This window comes from Hyposmocoma kahamanoa, unplaced genomic scaffold, assembly GCF_003589595.1.
Source record: "Hyposmocoma kahamanoa isolate Upper Pololo Valley unplaced genomic scaffold, ASM358959v1 67, whole genome shotgun sequence".
Lineage (NCBI taxonomy): Eukaryota > Metazoa > Arthropoda > Insecta > Lepidoptera > Cosmopterigidae > Hyposmocoma > Hyposmocoma kahamanoa.
The window spans coordinates 5,850,230-5,869,444 of record NW_020653855.1 but is presented as its reverse complement, the minus strand read 5'-3'; the positions used below and the strand labels follow the sequence as shown (position 1 = coordinate 5,869,444).

The 19,215-nt window shown below is 36.7% G+C and overlaps 1 protein-coding gene across 1 annotated transcript in view; it reads left to right on the top strand.

Annotated features, from left to right (window-relative positions):
* The window catches only part of LOC113232156 (protein diaphanous), a 52,644-nt gene extending 33,689 nt beyond the window's left edge, over nt 1-18,955 (top strand). Inside the window, exons 20-27 of the mRNA XM_026466794.1 lie at nt 420-555; nt 2,634-2,798; nt 5,596-5,753; nt 8,940-9,019; nt 12,549-12,631; nt 15,698-15,776; nt 17,188-17,259; nt 18,743-18,955. Coding sequence (XP_026322579.1) covers nt 420-555; nt 2,634-2,798; nt 5,596-5,753; nt 8,940-9,019; nt 12,549-12,631; nt 15,698-15,776; nt 17,188-17,259; nt 18,743-18,771 — 802 coding nt within the window. The 3' untranslated portion in view covers nt 18,772-18,955. The remainder of the gene's footprint in view (nt 1-419; nt 556-2,633; nt 2,799-5,595; nt 5,754-8,939; nt 9,020-12,548; nt 12,632-15,697; nt 15,777-17,187; nt 17,260-18,742) is intronic.
* Nucleotides 18,956-19,215: the final 260 nt, after the last annotated feature.

Here is a 19,215-nt window from a genome sequence, read left to right as displayed (position 1 = left end):
TAGAACCGTTTTCCAGTAACTACAACGATTAAGGTAGCTGGCCTTGCTGCCCCATCTCAAATGTACACCCTGTATACATTGATATAATTTGTTTTATGTCTCAAAAAAAGCATCAATCATTAAAAAAGATGACCGTTTAGATTTTTTTGTTTAGAGTTTTTGCCTGTTGTTTTTGCAAATTTAAAATAATCATTAAATACATGCCAATAATAAGTACTGTTTTTATAATATCAAGTGACGGGACGAACAAGTTATGCACCTGATGGTAAGCTACACGCCTGTCAATAACAGTTGCACTCAGAGCTTTAAATCGCAAAGATCTGAAGGGCACTGCCACTGCACTCGTGTACTATATACTTGCTCCATTTGTAAATATTTGTGCCTTCTGTACCTAACTCCCTGTATATTTTCGCCACCAGGGCGGCACGCGTGTCAATGGAGAACCTCCAGAAGTCTTTGAAGAAGATGGACAACGACATTCGAGCGCTGGAGACCGATCTGAACAATTCTCGAGTGCAGCAATCGCCCGACGACCTCTTCCACGAAACTATGAGCGTATCCTTTTTTTAACCTTTTTCTGACGGACTGTGTCATCTGCGTCGATATTAGATCGTAAGCTAGAATTAGAATTATAGAAATATTAATAGTTGCATATGTACAGATGGGAATAAGCCGGGTTTGTTAAAGACGCATTTTGGAGATGACCAAAGTAAGTTGACCCCTAGGTACACGAGCCGGAATTAGAATCCTCTAAATATAAATTGTTGAATATATTATGGACGGGAATAAGCCGGGTCTGTCATAGACGAATTTTGGACATGGCCCAAGTAAGTTGACCCCTAGATACACTCAAATCTTTACTATAGAGAGGTCAAAAAAAATTGGATAAGTATTTCTGAACTGCCACGCAAGTTACGTTGTCATCGGGTTCGAAAGGTTTGTGGAAGGTATTATCATGCATTTGACGACCTCGGTGGTTGAGGTTTGAGCTGTGTGCGCGACATCAGAAAGTTGCGGGTTGGATTCCCGGCAGGACCAATTTGGGAAGGTTTTTCAAAATTGTGTCGGGTACTCATACTACGGGGAATTCCCTAGTTTGAGACCTTAGTAATCAGTGTGCTGTTTGGACAAAAGAGCAACAATGTCTTCTCCATGATTGAGGCTATCAGCGCAATAGTGGTGTAACCCACATTCAATTTTTAACCCACATTAAAGTAAACAATTTTTATATATTTGGATGCTATTATCATTTATATAAAAATATTTAAGAGTAAAGATACAACCTCAAATGGCTTTTGTTGACTCCGCATATCAGTGAAAGTGTTGATCATCAATCACTTTGGCAAACATATTTATAGTATAATCTCAGTACAGAGTACTAAAAAAACCGACCTCAAAAGTACGTGGAGTTACGTCTATTTGCTAAGTTTTATTGAAATATCCCCTAGTTCGCCACTATACAGGACTTGACACTGGAGTTATAAAAAATCGGTTCTCACTACTCAAAGTATATCGAGAGAAAAACGCCTTGAATTGGAGAAATAGCAAAATCAACCATTAAAGTAATTGCTCCTAAATTAAAGTTAGGCGCAATTTATAAAAATGAATGTTTCAATGAATGTTCAAGTCGTGGTGAATGATTTTCTTCAAAATGAAATGGGACCACTATGGAAGTACCCCCTTTCCAACAAAAAAATAATCATGAAAATCGATTCACAAATACCGGAGTTATCGCGTAACATACATACAAAAAAAAAAATGTCGAATTGAGAACCTGCTCCTTTTTTCAAGTCGGTTAAAAATTGAGGACATACATTGATTAGTATACGGTGTGAAAATTTTCACGATAGAAAAAAAAACAAACTTGCCTCGAAATTTTACAAGAAAACCGTTTTATTCAATAGGCATTTAACATATTATACCAATGACTTTTTTATGTACTAAATAGAACACGTATAATATAATACATAAAATATACATTTTTCAAATGATTTTAAATTCGTTTGTAAAAAAAAAAAAATTCTGCAATAAAGCCAGTGTCCCTTCCGGCCGACCCGCGCATTAGAACCGTTTCAGTACGGGAAAAAATTAGAATTCCAGCTGAGGTTTGATCGACTCTTGATTATTATTATTATTGTATTAAAATAGCATCTAAACATGAAGTATTCATTATTTGGTTTTTTGTTTAATAACTTTTGAGTAGGCACACAAAACAGTATTATGTGACTCATGCCTTTATTTTGTAAATAAAAAAGGGTTTACTAATTATATTTGTTCCATATTACACTTGAAGAGTAAAAAAGGGATTTTGTCTAAAAACGGAGTTACGAGGTTTTCAAATTTACTTAAAATGATTACACCACTAGGTTACACCACTGTTGCGCTGACAGCCTCAATTATGATTTGTGGCTTTTGGTGGCAGCATGAGTAATGAGAGTTATTCATGATGATTTCGTCGTCCACAGCTGAACATGGCCTTCCCCAAAGAATGCCACAACGGCCTGCCCAGTTTGCATTCGGCGGGTTAATTATTTAGAATAGTAATTATTTATATATATTAAATGCTACTATTAATACAGAAAATTCTCTGGTTTGAGACCATATTAAGTATATTCCTTAACCCAGACCAACAGGAGTTTGCAAAAGAAGCCCGCGAGCAAAGTGACCTTCTTCACTCAATGTTCCGCAAAATGGAGGCACTGTACGGGGAGCTGGCGGAGTACTTTGTCTTCGACCCGCACAAATATACTTTAGAGGAGTTTTTCTCGGATATTAAAACTTTTAAGGACTCTTTTGCCGTGAGTACAACTTATTATCGATTCACTGCCACGTGTCCGCAAGATGGAGCCACTATACGGCGACTTGGTCCGTGGAGTACTACTCCAATCGTAGCAGAGCTCCTTGTGAAAGGGTTCGTCTAGGGAAGTACTGCCACCTTACATATTTCTGCCGCCAAGCAGTAATGCTCGCATTACTGCGTTCCGGATTTGAAGGGTAAGAGTGCTGGTGAAATTACAGGCACATGGGACTTCTGGTCAAGCAGCAGTCGTGTGTCGGTAGCATATCACCGCGATAAAGCTAGATATAATAGCTTTACATTTATCTGTCATGTTCGAGTGATAAACCTATTATTATAAAATTTTATCACAATAGCTAACATGGCGAGCACCGTGACGTCATATTTTTGTCACATCGCAAGCGCGAATGGCTACAAAAGAATATCGCAGTCCAAACATGGGTGCCGCAAGGTCACAGCTGATTTTAAAACATTTTGACAGCCCTGCACAATAATTTCATCAACGTAAAAATTGAGCGCGACAAACGGGATAGAAAGAAATAATAAAAACAGATAAATTGTAAACAGAAAAATATATATATACAGGAAGATTTTTTAAACACTATCCAAAATTTCATATTATGATCTGCAATGAAAATAATTATATACGTATTTTTTCTTTTAGTATCATTCAGTACTAAAATATTGAGATAAGGCATTACAAAATTATCCAAAAAAATCCTGACGTAAATGGTCACCGCGCATTGCGCTTCCGCCCCCCGCACCGCCATTTGATTGATAACAAATAATAACATCCATAAGTTGCAAATTTTTCCTTCATACTTTAACGGGCTTAGGACCGTCAGATCGCAAAAGGCATTATTGTACCTACCTAAATTTCATAGTGATAAGGTAGTTTAGGTTACTCGTTAACGTTTAAATTAGCTAGGTAGTAGGTAGGTTTAAATTACTCAGAAGGCAATTTTACAAAGTAGGTAGGTAGGCAGCACCTTTTGCAATAAGGCGTATTTAAAAAATTTGAATCAACTTAGAATGTACAATAATCAAAATCAATGAAATTCAACTTGCCTACAATAAAACAAAAAAAAAAAAGATTAAAATCCTAATAACTAAGTGTATTTTAGCAATTGTTCAAAATGCAAACCATTTCTCTCTAAACAGAGTCCAGCACGTTTCTGCACATTGTCTTTCAATTTATTAAGCACTACAGTGTCTCTTTTCACTTCATCAAACGCGCGTATGATTTGCAGTTTTAATGCGTCTAGGCTTTGAGCCTCTTCCACATACACACGTCTTTTAATTTCACCCCACAAAAAAAAGTCACATGGAGTCAGGTCCGGTGAGCGCGCTGGCCACGGGACGGGGCCTCCGCGGCCGATCCAGCGGTCGCCGTGCTCAGCGCCGAGGTATTCGCGCACCGCGGCGGCGTAGTGAGGCGGGGCACCGTCTTGTTGGAAATAAAAGTCGCGCAGGTGCACGAGGGGCACCTCGTCCACAAAGTCCGTGATCACCGTACGCAACATATCCAGATACGTGCCACCGGTCAAGCGTCCCTCGATAAAATACGGCCCAAGTACTTTATTGCCTACGATACCGGCCCACACGTTGGCACTAAAACGCACTTGATGATAGGTTTCCCTTATCATGTGTGGGTTTCGGAATGACCACCAGTGTTCGTTGTGCTGATTGTATAATCCGACACGCGTAAATAAAGCCTCATCGGTCCACATTATAACGGCCGTCGGGTGCGCAATTAGCCACTCGCAGAAGGCTCGGCGGGGCGCAGCATCTGCATCACTTAATGCTTGCACCTTTTGGAAGTGGTAAGGGTGCAACCCTGCGGTGTTGAGCAGCTTCCAGACGGCGTACTGGCTGACCTCGAAGCGTCTCGCTGCATCTCGAGTACTTGCACGAGGGTTTCTTTCGAAAAAATCGAAGATTTCTTCCTCGATCTCTACTGGCAGTCTTTGCCTTCCACGCCCTTGTGCATGTGAAGGAGAAGTGAACTGGCCATGATCTAACAGCCTTTGATTGGCAGCGAGAATCGTGGCACGGTTCGGTATCGAAGGATTCACTACACCTTGGTTGCGAAGGCGAGGGAGGCTTTCCGCTTCGTACAGTCTTTGAGCTCCGTTCAAACTTTCGCCACTTAATAAATAACATCGCACCATTTCATAATATTCGCGGTTTGAGTACATCGCGGGGGCTGCGCTATGTATCGCAATTCGCACGAGATAACACGCTTTCGCCGGGCGGAAATGCGCGGGCGACTGCGTGACCTTTGTGCGTGACTTGTCGCCGCTCCCGGTACCCCTCCGCCCTCCCCCGCAACTAGCCCTTCCCGTCTCCGCGCCGCGCGCGCAGGTGTGTTGATTGATGTTGCCGCCTTGCGTACTAGAGAAATTTACGCTAGAAATGGTTACCACGCTTTATTGATTATTGGATCGGGAAAATTATTTTATTGTGAAAATATGACCTACATATTTTATTTCAGAAATGGGTTCTATTAACGATACCTAATGCCCAAAAAAAATTTGGATAGTGATTAAAAAATCTTCCTGTATATAAATTATTTGAAAAAGGTGATTTATAATATTATTACCAAATAAACGAAAGAACGAATGACTCTAGTGCGGTATCTTACCTATTCAGTATTCGCGATATAAAATAATAATAGTGGCAATACCGCTTTGTTAACTGAAATAAATATGTCACGGGGCGGTTTATCACGGGTTTATCAAACATTGCATGCCATACTACGGCTACTATACATACTAAATTTTCCGGCTTGATTTCAGGCGGCCCACCAGGAAAACGTAGTAGCTCGGGAAACTGAAGAAAGAGCTCGACGAGCGAGAGAGGCGCGTGCGCAAGCGGAGAGGGAGAGGAGAGATCGACAGCATCGATATAAGCAGTTCGTCGATATGGAACGTGCGCAGGAAGGCGTTATGGACAGGTATGTTTGGTTGTAGCTGATTATTCGATTAATTGGAACAAGAAATAGGCAAAGAGTATGTTTACTTTAACTTTAAGTAATATACATAGAGCTGATTATACATCCCACTGAAATCAAGAAATTATTATTGATTTTTTATTGTGTATGGGCCAATTGACTCCATAGTAGCAGTAGAGCTCCTTGTAAAAGTGTTCGTCCAGGAAAGTCATTGACCTACCAACAAATGGACATCGGGTCCAATACAAAAACCACTTAAAAAATGTCCGAAATTAACCTATACAAACGCAGTGACATCTAATGAAATATAAAAAACTAAAACATTTAAGTTGTAACGTCATTGCAGTACTGCCTAATTTTGCTTGCAACACTTTAAGGGCCCAAAAACACCATATTTAGCTTCTACTGGAAACTTAACAAAATGCACCATATTTAGCTTCGACTGAAAAATACTTGAACATAAGAGTAATTGAGTAGCCTTTCTCGTATTTATTAATTAATTTTTATATATATTATTATGTCGAATTTTGTACAAATTCACTTAAAGATATAATAAGGAGTTGGACAAATATGAAAATAAGCTTGTACTATAAAAAATGTACCGATATTACAACTAAACGTAAACTCAAATATCCGTAATTCCGAAAACCGATTTATAATAAAATGATTACGCTTTCAAGTAATTTTGATGCAACAAAACAAAAGCTAATTTTGGCTTTTTGAGGACACAAAGCCAAAATTAGCTTTTGTTTTGTAATATTCCATTTGACGTTATGAAAATTCGAGCTAACGTTATTTCGGGCAAATGTATTTTTTTACTTCTGATAGGTAATCTCAAGCAGCAAAACGAGTACAACAATATTTTATTAGTTATTGCTAACGTTTAATAAAAAGTCATTTTGAAAATAAGATTAAAATCAACACGATTCTATAGTTTCTTTGTTCCAAATATTTCAATCGCTTATAGTTCGAACAATTGAAAATGACCAAGAAGTTTATATAAGCTTCTTGAAATTGACGTAATGGGTCTCTTTCCATCTTTTGCGCATGCAATGTGTAGAAAAAGGACAGTTAGGTATTTGATTATTTTGTTTGCTTTTGTAATTTATATATAAATTAAATACTTTAAAACTGTACAAAATAACACTTTTAAATGAAAACTATGATAACACAATATATTTGCTTAGTGAAAATATGATACAAAATCCTGTTTTTACACTTTACTGCAGTAATTTTTACAAGTTATTATTTTATAGTACTGCATGATTGACAACCGCGCTGGCAGTCGCACAAACGAAGACTGTTGCGCGATTGACGCTCTGTATGCGATTTTAACGCCCTATAGGTGCGGACACTTTTTAGCGCGAACCCGACATCCATTTGGTAGTAGGTCAATGAGGAAAGTACTGCCACCTTACCTATTTTTTATCCCTAAAAAAACACCCTGAAGGAAAAGAAAACCCTGGAGGGTGCTGGTGAAATATCAGGCACATGGGACTTTCAACTTATGTCTCAGAGTGACGGGCGCAGTGGCAGTGCCCTTCAGGTCTTTGCGATTTAAAGCTCCGACTGGCACTGCAACTGTTATGGACAGGCTTGTCACTTACCACCAGGCGCACTTGGTCGTCCCGTCACTTGATATTATAAAAAAAGTATCAGTGAACAGTTGGTAAGGTACTACGTAAAATAATGTATGAATTGAAATTAAAGTGCAGCACGTAGTAGATCGCCGCGTGCGCAGATTTATACCGAAGAATGTATGAAACAATTCATATTGAACATTGACCTACCAACAAATGGACGTTGGGTCTAATGCAAAAACCACGAAAAAATGTCCGAAGTTAACCAATGCAAACGTAGTCACATGTAACGAAATATAAAAAACTAAAACATTTAATTTAAATTGTAACGTCATTGCAGTACTGCCTAATTTTGCTTGCAACATTTTAAGGGCCCAAAACACCATATCCAGCTTCTACTGGAAATTTAACAAAATGCACCATATTTAGCTTCGACTGAAAATTACTTGAACACAAGAGTAATGGAGTAAGCCTTTATCGTAAATATTAATTAATATTTATACATATTATTATGTCAAGTTTTGTACAAATTCACTTAAAGAAATGACAAAGAGTTGGGCAGATACATACATACAAATATTACTACAAATGTGAAAATAAGCGTGTACTATAAGAAATGTATCGATATTCCAACTAAACGTAAACGCATTTCATCAAATTAGTTTTTATTTTGTAATCTTTCTAAAAAAAATACATTTGACATTATGAAAAGTCGAGCTAACGTTATTTCGGGCAAATGTATTTTCTGACTTCTAATAGGTAATCCCAAGACGTAAAACGAGTACAACAATATTTTGTTAGTTATTGCTAACGTTTAATTAAAAATCTTTTAAAAATAAGATTCAAATCAAAGCGACTCTATAGTTTCTTTGTTATAAATATTTCAATCGCTTGTGGTTCGAAGAATTGAAAAGGACCAAGAAGTTTATATATAAGCTTCTTTAAATTGACACAATGGGTCTCTTTCCATCTTTTGCGCATGCAATGTGTAGAAAAAGGACAGTTAGCTATTTGATTATTTTGTGTGCTTTTGTAATTTATATTTACGATTCATTTATATATAAATTAAATACTATAAAACTGTACAAAATAACACTTATAAATGAGAACTATGATAACATAATATATTTGTATAGTGAAAATATGATACAAAACCCTGTATTGACACTTTACTGCAGTAATTTTTACAAGTTATTATTATATGGTATGGCATGATTGACAACCGCGCTGACCGTCGAACAAACGTAGACTGTTGCGCCATTGACGCTCTGTATGTGATTTTAACGCCCTATAGATGCGGACACTTTTAAGCGCGAACCCGATATCCATTTATTGGTAGGTCATTGATATTGAATGATGTTTTATCACCGTGATATTCATTCATTTTTTTGGTGAAATATCTCTACTAGTTTGTTATAATTATAGTAGCGCTCTGGTGGTCACAGGTTCAAGTCTTTTTCAAGAATTCTTCTTTGTGTTCGAACTTTGTATTAATAAATTATTCCACAAATTATTGTATTGCATTTTTTTGAAACATCAGTATGTCCTACTGCTCGACGTTATTGATAATGAATTAAGATAATATTAATTTATTATATTTTATTTGCAGTTTAATGGCAGCTCTACAGAGCGGGTCCGCCTTCAGTAGAGAACGGCCGAGAAAGAAAGCAAATCCACGTGTCGCAGGAGGTGAGTATTTTCGTTTGATAATTCACTTTAAATTGATGTGTCGAGGACATTAATTATTAACCGCAAAGCAGCAATTCTAGCTATCGTGAGGCGACTAAAGATTGTCGTTCATTTAACAGCAATGTCTAAGTGCAAAATTAGGTACCAATAAACCATCTTTTCTTAAAAGAATGATCAATTTCAAAACGACAATTGTCTTAATCTTTCCTGTGTTTGAGTCTGGCAGTCATCACTTCATGCTGTTGAGCCGATAATATGACAAAGTCAAATATTTTTATTCAAATAGGCCTATTACGGGCTATTTCGGCAATTACAGGCACTTACGTCCAACAGCGTTTATGGAGTTAGTCGGTGAAATAGATTATAAAAAAAATGAAAATCTTTTTTAAGACTTTAAAGGCCTATAATCTCTGTACAGAGTACTAAAAAAACCGACCTCAAAAGTCATTTATACCCTAGTTTGCTACCTTTAGAGGTGGAATACTTTCTTCAAATTTAAATGGGACCATATCTGAGGTACCCTCTTTCCAACCAAAAAATAATTATCAAAATATTTACAAGTCTAACGCGTAACACACGTAATAAAAAAACATACAGTCTAATTGAGAACCTCCTCCTTTTTTAAAGTCGGTTAAAAATATAGGAATGCATTAGTCTTGTATTAAAATCTACATTACATTCTTGCTTTTTAAACAGTGGGAAGTTCGGTAACTTTGCCTTTGCCGATCGAGAACTTTGAGTAATCGTACAGGTGTGACGTCATTTCGGTTCGGTTACGATTACGACAGTTTCGATTCGGTTGTGAATAAAAACGAAAAGAAATCGGTCGAGAACTGAGCTATCGTAAGGTTCTGAATTGACCCCCAGGTGCGGGGTCTGCTCGTCCTGTTATATCATTACGAGAAATAGAAAGATGATAACGATTGTCTTACACGTCCACGTCTATCCGAGAACCTTTGATTTGTTAGAGTTCGACAATCACATCAGATTCGGATTTGATGACAATTGGACCATCTCTAGAGTATATATCCTTTCAAATTAAAAAGGAATTTGAAAATCGATTCACAATTGACGTAGAAATCGGAAATATTTTTTATGTATGTTCACATACATAAAAAATAAATACAGTCGAACATAGAACCTTCTCCAGTTTTGAAATCGGTCAAAAAAATGGACTCGAAACTGTCATACACAGTGTATTTCAACACTATAGTCAGTATACTGAATGTTAAAATATGCGGTAATTTTTCCAACTTTTAATCGATATTTAATTGAGTTGAGACGTGTCGACTTGATGCTGAAGCGTTAAATAGGCGACAAACTTTAGTCTACTGCGGCACTGCAACTAGTAAGGACAAGTGTGTCGCTTACCACCAGGTGCATGACTTGTTCGTCCCTTCACTGGGTATCATAAAATCGTTCTCAGTGCTGCTTTGCGGTATTATTTATAGTAGACTCGGTGGCCTTTATTGTAGTGTATCAAAACTACCAACTTTAATGTGCTACCACCGTCAACGTTTAGAATACTTCCTTAGTATCATTTTCCATTAAATAGACCGTTTGAGTGTTTGCCAGTTTGTATAAGGAACCGAAAAGGCTGTTATAGGTATTTCAGCGCATAGGAAATTGAACACAAAATGTGCTCCGTTAAGGTAGAATAAACAATTTGTCAATAAAAAATTTCGATACCGGTAAAAAGATGCAGTACCGGTAACCGAAAAAAATGTAAATTAAATCGTATCCCCGTAAGTATTGTGTTTAATTTTGTACACGCTCAAAGGGCAATAACGGTTACCAATTTCGGCTTCTGATTTCTTTACAATAAGGTTTGTTTTCACAAGCAAATAAACACTTTCGTTTCACGCACTCGTAGAGGATTTAAGCCAGGAAGAAGAACACTTAGTAAATGCAATATTGCACAGGTTAGAAGGTATGTCTCAAGTAGTAACTTTCTAGGGACAGGGACCAAATGAAGTTACCGTTACAGGCATTACAACTCAGTGTAAACTTTAACACAAGATCTATACACACAAGTTTATAATATTAGTAATGATACTTGTTTATTTCTCATAATAAATAGTTCAAATCAAGAACCGGATAAAGTATATCGAGTTCTTAAGTTTTCGCGATTGTTACACATAGGTAATGAAACTATTTTTCCGGATTTAAATCGCGTATATTTGTTTTTTCAAATAAACCTACGTTTCGGGCCCTTTACAGGTCCCATGGTCACGGTTGACAGGACCTGTAAAGGGCCCGAAACGTCGGTTTGTTTGAAAAAACAAATATACGCGATTTAAATCCGGAAAAATAGTTTCATTTCCTACTCATAAAGTATGTTAAAACTTCTGTCAAGCTGTGAGATATTTATGCTTATTCAAAAAGTCACGCAAATGAAATAATACATTTCTATTTCATTTCATTCTTAAAATATAACGGTAAAAATTTCCGTACCGGTAACCGGAAAGCAACACATTCAAATTTGAAATTGAGCAAGCCAATTACACAGACTGGCGTCAAAAATATTAAACTACTATTCATTCGTACGGCAGACTTCCAGAAGAAAAATAAGTAAGAAACTCCAGGTCGATTTTTGTAAATAGTCATTTGTTAACTGTATTTTCAATATTTATTTCAATTTATTTCAAAATAGATAGATAGAAATAACCCGAAAGTGTTAAATGGGTCACTACCGTAGATTTTGGATGCACAAGATGTATAACATAACCTGTATAAATTACCTTTAGTATAAAGTTTTTGATTTACGATAGTGTTAGCGGAATCTTATTGTCCAGGCGTATACATTGTCCTTTAAAACTGAAGACTTCGTGACTTTTGTATTTAGTGTTAAATTTTGCACACTCTGAAACTCCTATATCGAAACCTTCAATTGATTCCTGTCTAGAAGTGTTAGTTTTGTATCGTTTTTTTTTTGCTATTTTATTATGCTTATTTTGTATGAACAAAACGTTAATAATTTTAAGCTTCAAATTGATTTTGCACAAATATCGCATTTGTTAAAAGTCAACCCTATTTGAAATATATTAGGTTTGCACCTAAATTAAATAAACAGTATTTATTTTAAAATCCTATGTGAAAATTTTACTTCACAATATTATTTTAACCTATGAAAAGCTCGACGGTAGCTTAGCTAAGCGGTATCTTATTTACAAAAATTTTTAGCATATTCTGTACACAATAGTGTTATAAATTAGGTTTCGAAATTATCAACATAATTATTTTGTTAGATAATAATACAATAATTACTTTTATAAATATAAAAGAACTTAAATAAAATTGTCACGATTATTATTTTGATAATTATAAAATAACATGAATATACTTATCACGATTATTATTTTGATAATTGTAAAATAACATAAATAAAATTGTCACGATCATTATCAATTGGTGACAAGTCAGACAATTTGGTTTAGATTGAGCACAAATTATAGGCTAAGATTTTCACTATGGTAATTGCCTGTCTCATGTATTCATCCATGGTTCAACTGAATTGTTAATACAACAGAATCGATATCATCATTGCAATGCGGCCGTCGATGTCGCAACGTCAAGAGAGACACATCGCCGCTCTTAGAAAGATACAGACAAGTCCGATTCGATGTTGTCGATCGATGTTTAATAACCGCTTTTTATGTTGTTTGTTATATTTTAACTTGAGTGTGACCGTATAAGTTAGTTAACATTTAAGAGTGTAATTACAAAAGCAGCAAAAAGGGAACAGATGAATTATAGCAGTAGAGCTCCATGTGAAAGAGTCCAATGAAGTACTGCCACCTTACCTATTTCTGCCGCCAAGCAGTAATCTGCAAATCCAGCTGGCTGCATTTTTTGGAATCTATCTTGTGGCTACTCTTTAACCTCTTAAGGCCTCGTGTATATCAAATGCGTACATAACAGACCCTGACGTAATAATACATAACAATGAAAATATCGCATTAAAGTTAAGCGCTAGATATTTTGTATGACCAATAGGGTGTCTAGAAAGAAGAATGAGTACACTATATTTATACTTATATCAAGCTACACATTGACGCATATTGTTCCGTTGCACTGAAGGCGATATTCAAATGTATAGCTCGTTAGACGTTTAGCGTTTTCCTCATTGTAGCTTTCGGGGTTTTAGGAGGTTAAGGTAGGCGGCTACGAGGAACGGGAACAATGTTTCCTTAATCCTCTGGCACTACGTCGTCAAGCTAGCTCATACGGTTACACTATGTATATCGTCTTATTCTTGGAGCACCTTCAAATTAGGCGCTTATAGAAGCTCCACAGCCATCTAGATGCCCAGTCGCTGCGCCACTATCGTGACAAGCGCGCGCCACTTTTACAAGCAGTCACTATCATTGAAGTAAAACAGATGTCTAATTTGGAGGTTAAAAATTAAAGATTTCACAGATAAGAGGCGTTCAGCGATCCGCTTCGCATGTCTTTACACATGCTACGCCTTTACAAAATCATTTCCGATTTCAGAAGTAACACCCAGTCGCCTCTTAGCTGAGAAATCCTTTATGTTTTTTTTTTGCTTTTAATGTTGTATTTATTTAAAAGACAAGATTTTGGACCCTGAGAAATGGTGATGCGGGTGTTTTCATTAGAGGAAATTAGGTTTTTGAAATATCGCAACAGGACAGCGGTCGAAATGTAGCTCGTATATTTCAAAAATACTAGTGGTAAGACTTCCCATACTGGAGCCATAGCTGGGTACATCCAGCATTAGAATGATCTGGAGGAAAAACATGGTGTCGTTTAACCGGGAATGGGCGATATTTATCTAAGCTTTAATTAATTTTCCGGTATTATCCGCACAATACCGGAAATTAAATCTTAGCATTATTGTAATGTACTATGTTATGTTCTATGCCTTTGATATTTAAGTAGCAAATACTTTACTACAGTTATGTAGTCTGCGTATTTTGATTACTGAATCAATGAATGGAAATAGTGATTTAAACTGCGACGCTATGATTCAACGAAAGAATATTAATGCCATTGGGCTATCTTCCAACTTACGCGGTTAACCGTTTGAGTTTTCAGAAGTGTTTAGGGGCAAATCAACCTTTTCGTCATGATTTTAAATTTAATTGTTTATTGAAACTGAAATTACTACAAATAGTTTATAGACATCTTAAACGTATTATGAATATTCATTTTTTATAATTATTAATTCAAAGATTGAACACTCACAAAAAATTCCTTCGATCCGGCCGGATTTAAACCGGCGACGGCATACCGTGCCAGACGCTATACCAACTAAGCCACGGAACGAATCAGTGCACCTCACGAGCTTTTCTACGTGCTTGCGTCTTATTTGGTTTTTTCAACGACTGTTTAGCCCTAGCGCCATCTATGAGAAATCTATGATATTTCGTCACCCAGTTAGGTACCTTTACAGCTACCAGCCCTGGCTAGAGATGTCGCTATTCATTGTATTTAATTATTTTTTTTATAGAATTGATACTCAATTATTTTTATGTGAAATTGCTCTACTAGTAGGAAAAAACAAATACAAAGATTCGACGCAAGCACAGAAAAATTCGTGAATTCTGCTGGTTCGTTCCTTGGCTTAGTTGGTATAGCGTCTGACGCGGTATGTTAGAAGACGTCGGTTCGAATCCGACCGGATCGAAGTAATTTTTTCTGAGTGTTCGATCTTTCTCGATTCATTTTCCGCAATTTTTTCGATATTTCTGAAAATTTGCAAGGTTCAGATCATTTTTTTTAGTAGCAATAGAGTAACATCCTTGAACTCCCATTTACGCATCTTGTCTCTGCAGCGACTTGTCTGGGTGCGAAACCAATTTAATGTTTATTAGAGTAAACTTATTAACGAAAAAAAAAGGGAATCAAAGGGGAAAAATATTTGGACTAATAAATGTCAAGGAAAAAAGACCTGGAAAATTGACCGCTGGTGTCTTGCTTCTTCACGACAACGCGCCGGTTCACACAGGGCGCGTTGCCAAGGCTGCTGTGAGGGATTGTGGATTTGAAGAAATCACTCATCCACCCTACAGCCCTGACCTGGCCCCCAGTGATTACTTTTTGTTCCCAAACCTAAAGAAAGATCTCCGGGGTACGCATTTTTCCGACAATGAAGAGTTGAAGGAGGCAATTAATGAACATTTTTCAGGCAAAGAGGAAAAATATTTTTTCGAGGGCAACGAAAAGTTATTTGCCCGATCAAATAAGTGTATTGAGGCTGTGGGAGACTATATTGAAAAATAAATTTTATTTAGAATTTTTTACCTATTATTTCATACCTATACCGAGAATACATTGAACGCCCCTCGTATATGTACTGTTCTTGTGTGTGAGCAAAGATGTGTCTGTCTCTCTGTCTGGCAAGATTCAGATCATTTTGATGCTGACTGTACCATGTTGCCTATTACAATATCACAATATTCCCTATCGAATATTTTGTGGCAATAAAGATTTTTTTTGTTTGTATTAATGAAAATATCCTGGACTTCTTTCTTGACATAAAATGCATCTTGGAGATGAAAGAAGTCCCCAACCCACATCGGGCTATCGTGCCTTACCTAACCATCTCCTTAATGAAGACCCGTGCCAAGTATTAACCGTAAAATAGGTATTTCTACGCGCTAAGTAAATTGTGTTTCAAACATGAATGAACTAACATGTTTGTCTGTCTGCCAGCTGAACGGCGAGCACAGCTGCATCGATCCAGATCAAGGTCGGGCCTCACTGGACCACTCACCACTAGAGAACTCACCAAGTAAGTATACAGGGTGCACTATAAAGTGACAGTGACAGGCGCCGTTAGCGACCGCGTGGCCGCCATTAAGCTCAGGCCACACAGAGGCGGTACAGCGGGAAAAGCGGTCCGCGGGCGAACCTGCGGGATATTATATATATTACATATATTTTTGACGATTGCGTACCGGGACGTGCCACACATCAGTCCCAAGCGTAGTTCACGGCGGTATAGGGGAGCGAAGGCGGCCAGTGTGACACCAAAAGCAGCCACGGTTCATTTTCTACACAGATTATAAAGAAAGCACCACATCGTTGTTTATTAGCACGTAGTTTACGTAGCACTATGAAAACAACGCAATAGGAATTTCGGTCAGATACATATTGAAACTTAATAAACTGAAAAACACTCGAACATTACAGAAATTCCCGTGCCCGAAACGCTCCCGCTCCGCCTCTGTGCCGCCAGAGCGTTAATGGAAATAATAACTAACAAATATTTTTATATGTAATAATAACATATATATATATATATACGTACCACAGACATATCTTAATAGACGCCGCAAGCGTACCTACTTCGCGTGCCCAATGTAAGCTATAAACGCTTAGTTGTCGCCGTTACTGTGGTCCTTCTTTAGTAGGCCATGAATATTCATATAATGCATTCAGTTTAGTGGTACGGACGCGTCGTCGTGTTTTTGGTCAAATTTTACGATTAGTGGTGTTCACTTGATGCAACACAGTTCTCGATTCTGGTCGATTTAGGGGACAAAAGAATAATAATTCTTAAGATCTTAGAAAATGTTATAAAAATATTCTATAAAGTTTGTTTTCTTTTATTTTTTATTTTTCCAGAGGAAAATTTTGTCAAACACGTATTAATAAAGGATTTAATTATCTTATTCTGATATTATTTTACTATATTAATGTTTCACGGCTTCCTATTATAATGAAGAAATACTTGTAAAATCTTTATTCTAAACGCGTGCAGCGTCCGCGTCTTCGATTTAATCAATCGCTTTAGCGCCGAAGGAGGTGTCCCATCACTAAATAGTGCTTGTATCGTCATCAGAGGTACAAAAAATATGGGACGCTTGGTTTTCATATAGATCGCGGTACTTGCGGTGTCTATTCAGATAATGTCTATGGTATGTACGTAAAAACTAGATACGTTTCTGTAGTTGCGGGATTTCTGGAGACTGCGCAAGAATTTTCTGGAAGACGCACGACCTGGTGCTTGGTGTATATTTAGTTTGTACATTACACAATTGGCATAAACTTATTATGCTACAGTTACAAAAAGCTTCCGTTTATTTTCCCAACAATAATTTTTTTTCAAATTCATGGGATGCACTCCTCCAATTCGGGTGCAGCCTAATTAAATTAATAACCTGTATATATAAATACATTAAATACTCTCTTTTTTGCAGCGAGCTCCTCGGCAACGCGTGACAAGCCCCAGCTCATAAGAAGTGATACTAGCTACTTAGTCATAGACGTAGGTACGTAGAAACAGGGTGCCCGCAAATTGGAAACTTAAGCGAATATGATTATTGTGAGATTATTACGGAGAACAGTACACAATAACCAGGTGGCCTTATTTCTATATAGCGATTTCTTCCAAACAACTTGAAATAAAAAAGTTATCGTGGTAGTACGTAAGAACTTTATTAGAACTGTAAGTAAGTATGTAGAAAAATTCCAAACGTCTGTTAATTTTTGGTGTGGTTTAAACAAGTTACAATCTCAATTTATAATAGGGCGCCCTGTATACATAATTCTAACTTAGATGTAGCATATACGTATATGAATTTAATACTGCCATACAAATATTTCGTATGGAACGCCATACAGAATTAATACAAAAGTATGGAAAACAAATGCGAAAGATGTGTATAGTAATAAAAGTAATTCCAATAAAAACTCGCTGAGATATGAAATTTTATTCATAATTTTTTTTTAGGAATATTTTTGAATTGGAAAAAGAAATCTGTATATAAAGAGTGTTTTGTTTTTGAAAAATTTAGTAATTCCGATTTAAGCTGTGATGAATTTTAACTAAAAACAAAACTAACACAAAAATGCCTTTTTTGCAAAATAAATAAAATGTCTTTTTCACCTTATATAAAGCTTGTCACAAAATGGCTTCCCATACTTTGACTATAATTGTGCCTATAAAATAATTCGAAAATTGTTAGTTGCATGTCGTCTCAGTCTCTCCTTGTCATAACCAACGGAATCCACATTTTAGCGTAATTGAGTTGTTAACGTGTCACGCGGGCCTCGCGTAATTAAGTACAAGGTTCGGTCCACATGAATTTTATTGTAGAAATAAGAAAGAGAATACAAGACGGGAAAAGAACAGGTAAATTAAAGGCGTAAAGGCCGTAACAAAACATAATGATATAAAAACAGGCACAGTGGTATAAAAACACTCCATACTTAAATTATATACAGGTTATGGTAAAAAGGAACTTACCCCAAAAGGGCCTGTAATTACTAGAAATACTATGCTTTACAAGCAGTTAGGTTACATGATTTGACTGGTCAGAATTATGTGTGAAGTCAACCACGTGAGCTCACTTCGGAAATTTAGTAAAGAGTGGCGATGGCAAGAAGAAAAGTAAGTGTTGAAGAATAAAAGGAATTTAAGAACGATTCAAAATTTCAAAGTAGGTGGCCAGGAACCTACTTGCATTGCATCGAGCATATAACCAGAAACAGAGACGAAATAAGGTCCATCCATCCCTGGCAACTCATCAGGCAAATGGGCCTTATATCACTTTTAAATATCAACTTCCGTTTGCACTGAAATCAAATTAGAAAGCTGAAATAGTACAGCGCCAACAATTCACATGTGTGTGCATCGGGGGCTGTTGCATTCGGTGGTGTGGGAAAAACAGCAAAACATCTAGTTACAAAACAAACGGAATCACATTTTATCGGTAATAAAATATGTAATTTTTAAATTTTCGTCTATTACAGCAAAGCTCAAGTTAAACTGGTCGATTTGAAGTGAAACAATTGACGACACCCGTCAATTGTTTCGAATTCGGGCTGGCCAATCGGAACGCTGTTGTCACTGTAATGATTTGGCAGAATAGTTTTCAAACAAATTAAATGTCACAAACGTATATGGGATGAGCGAGAACGAGATCTGTTATACAACCCCCTCTAATGGTTTTTTTAATATCTTATTTAGTTTGAATTTTACTTAGGAAATGAAACTATTTTTCCGGATTTAAATCGCGTATATTTGTTTTTTCAAACAAACCGACGTTTCGGATCCTTTACAGGTCCCATGGTCACGGTTGACTGAAAAAACAAATATACGCGATTTAAATCCGGAAAAATAGTTTCATTTCCTATGTGTAACAATCGCGAAAACCTAAGAACTCGATTTGAATTTTACTGTTAAGCAAAATCAGCGCAATTGTCATTTTTTGGTGACAATAAAA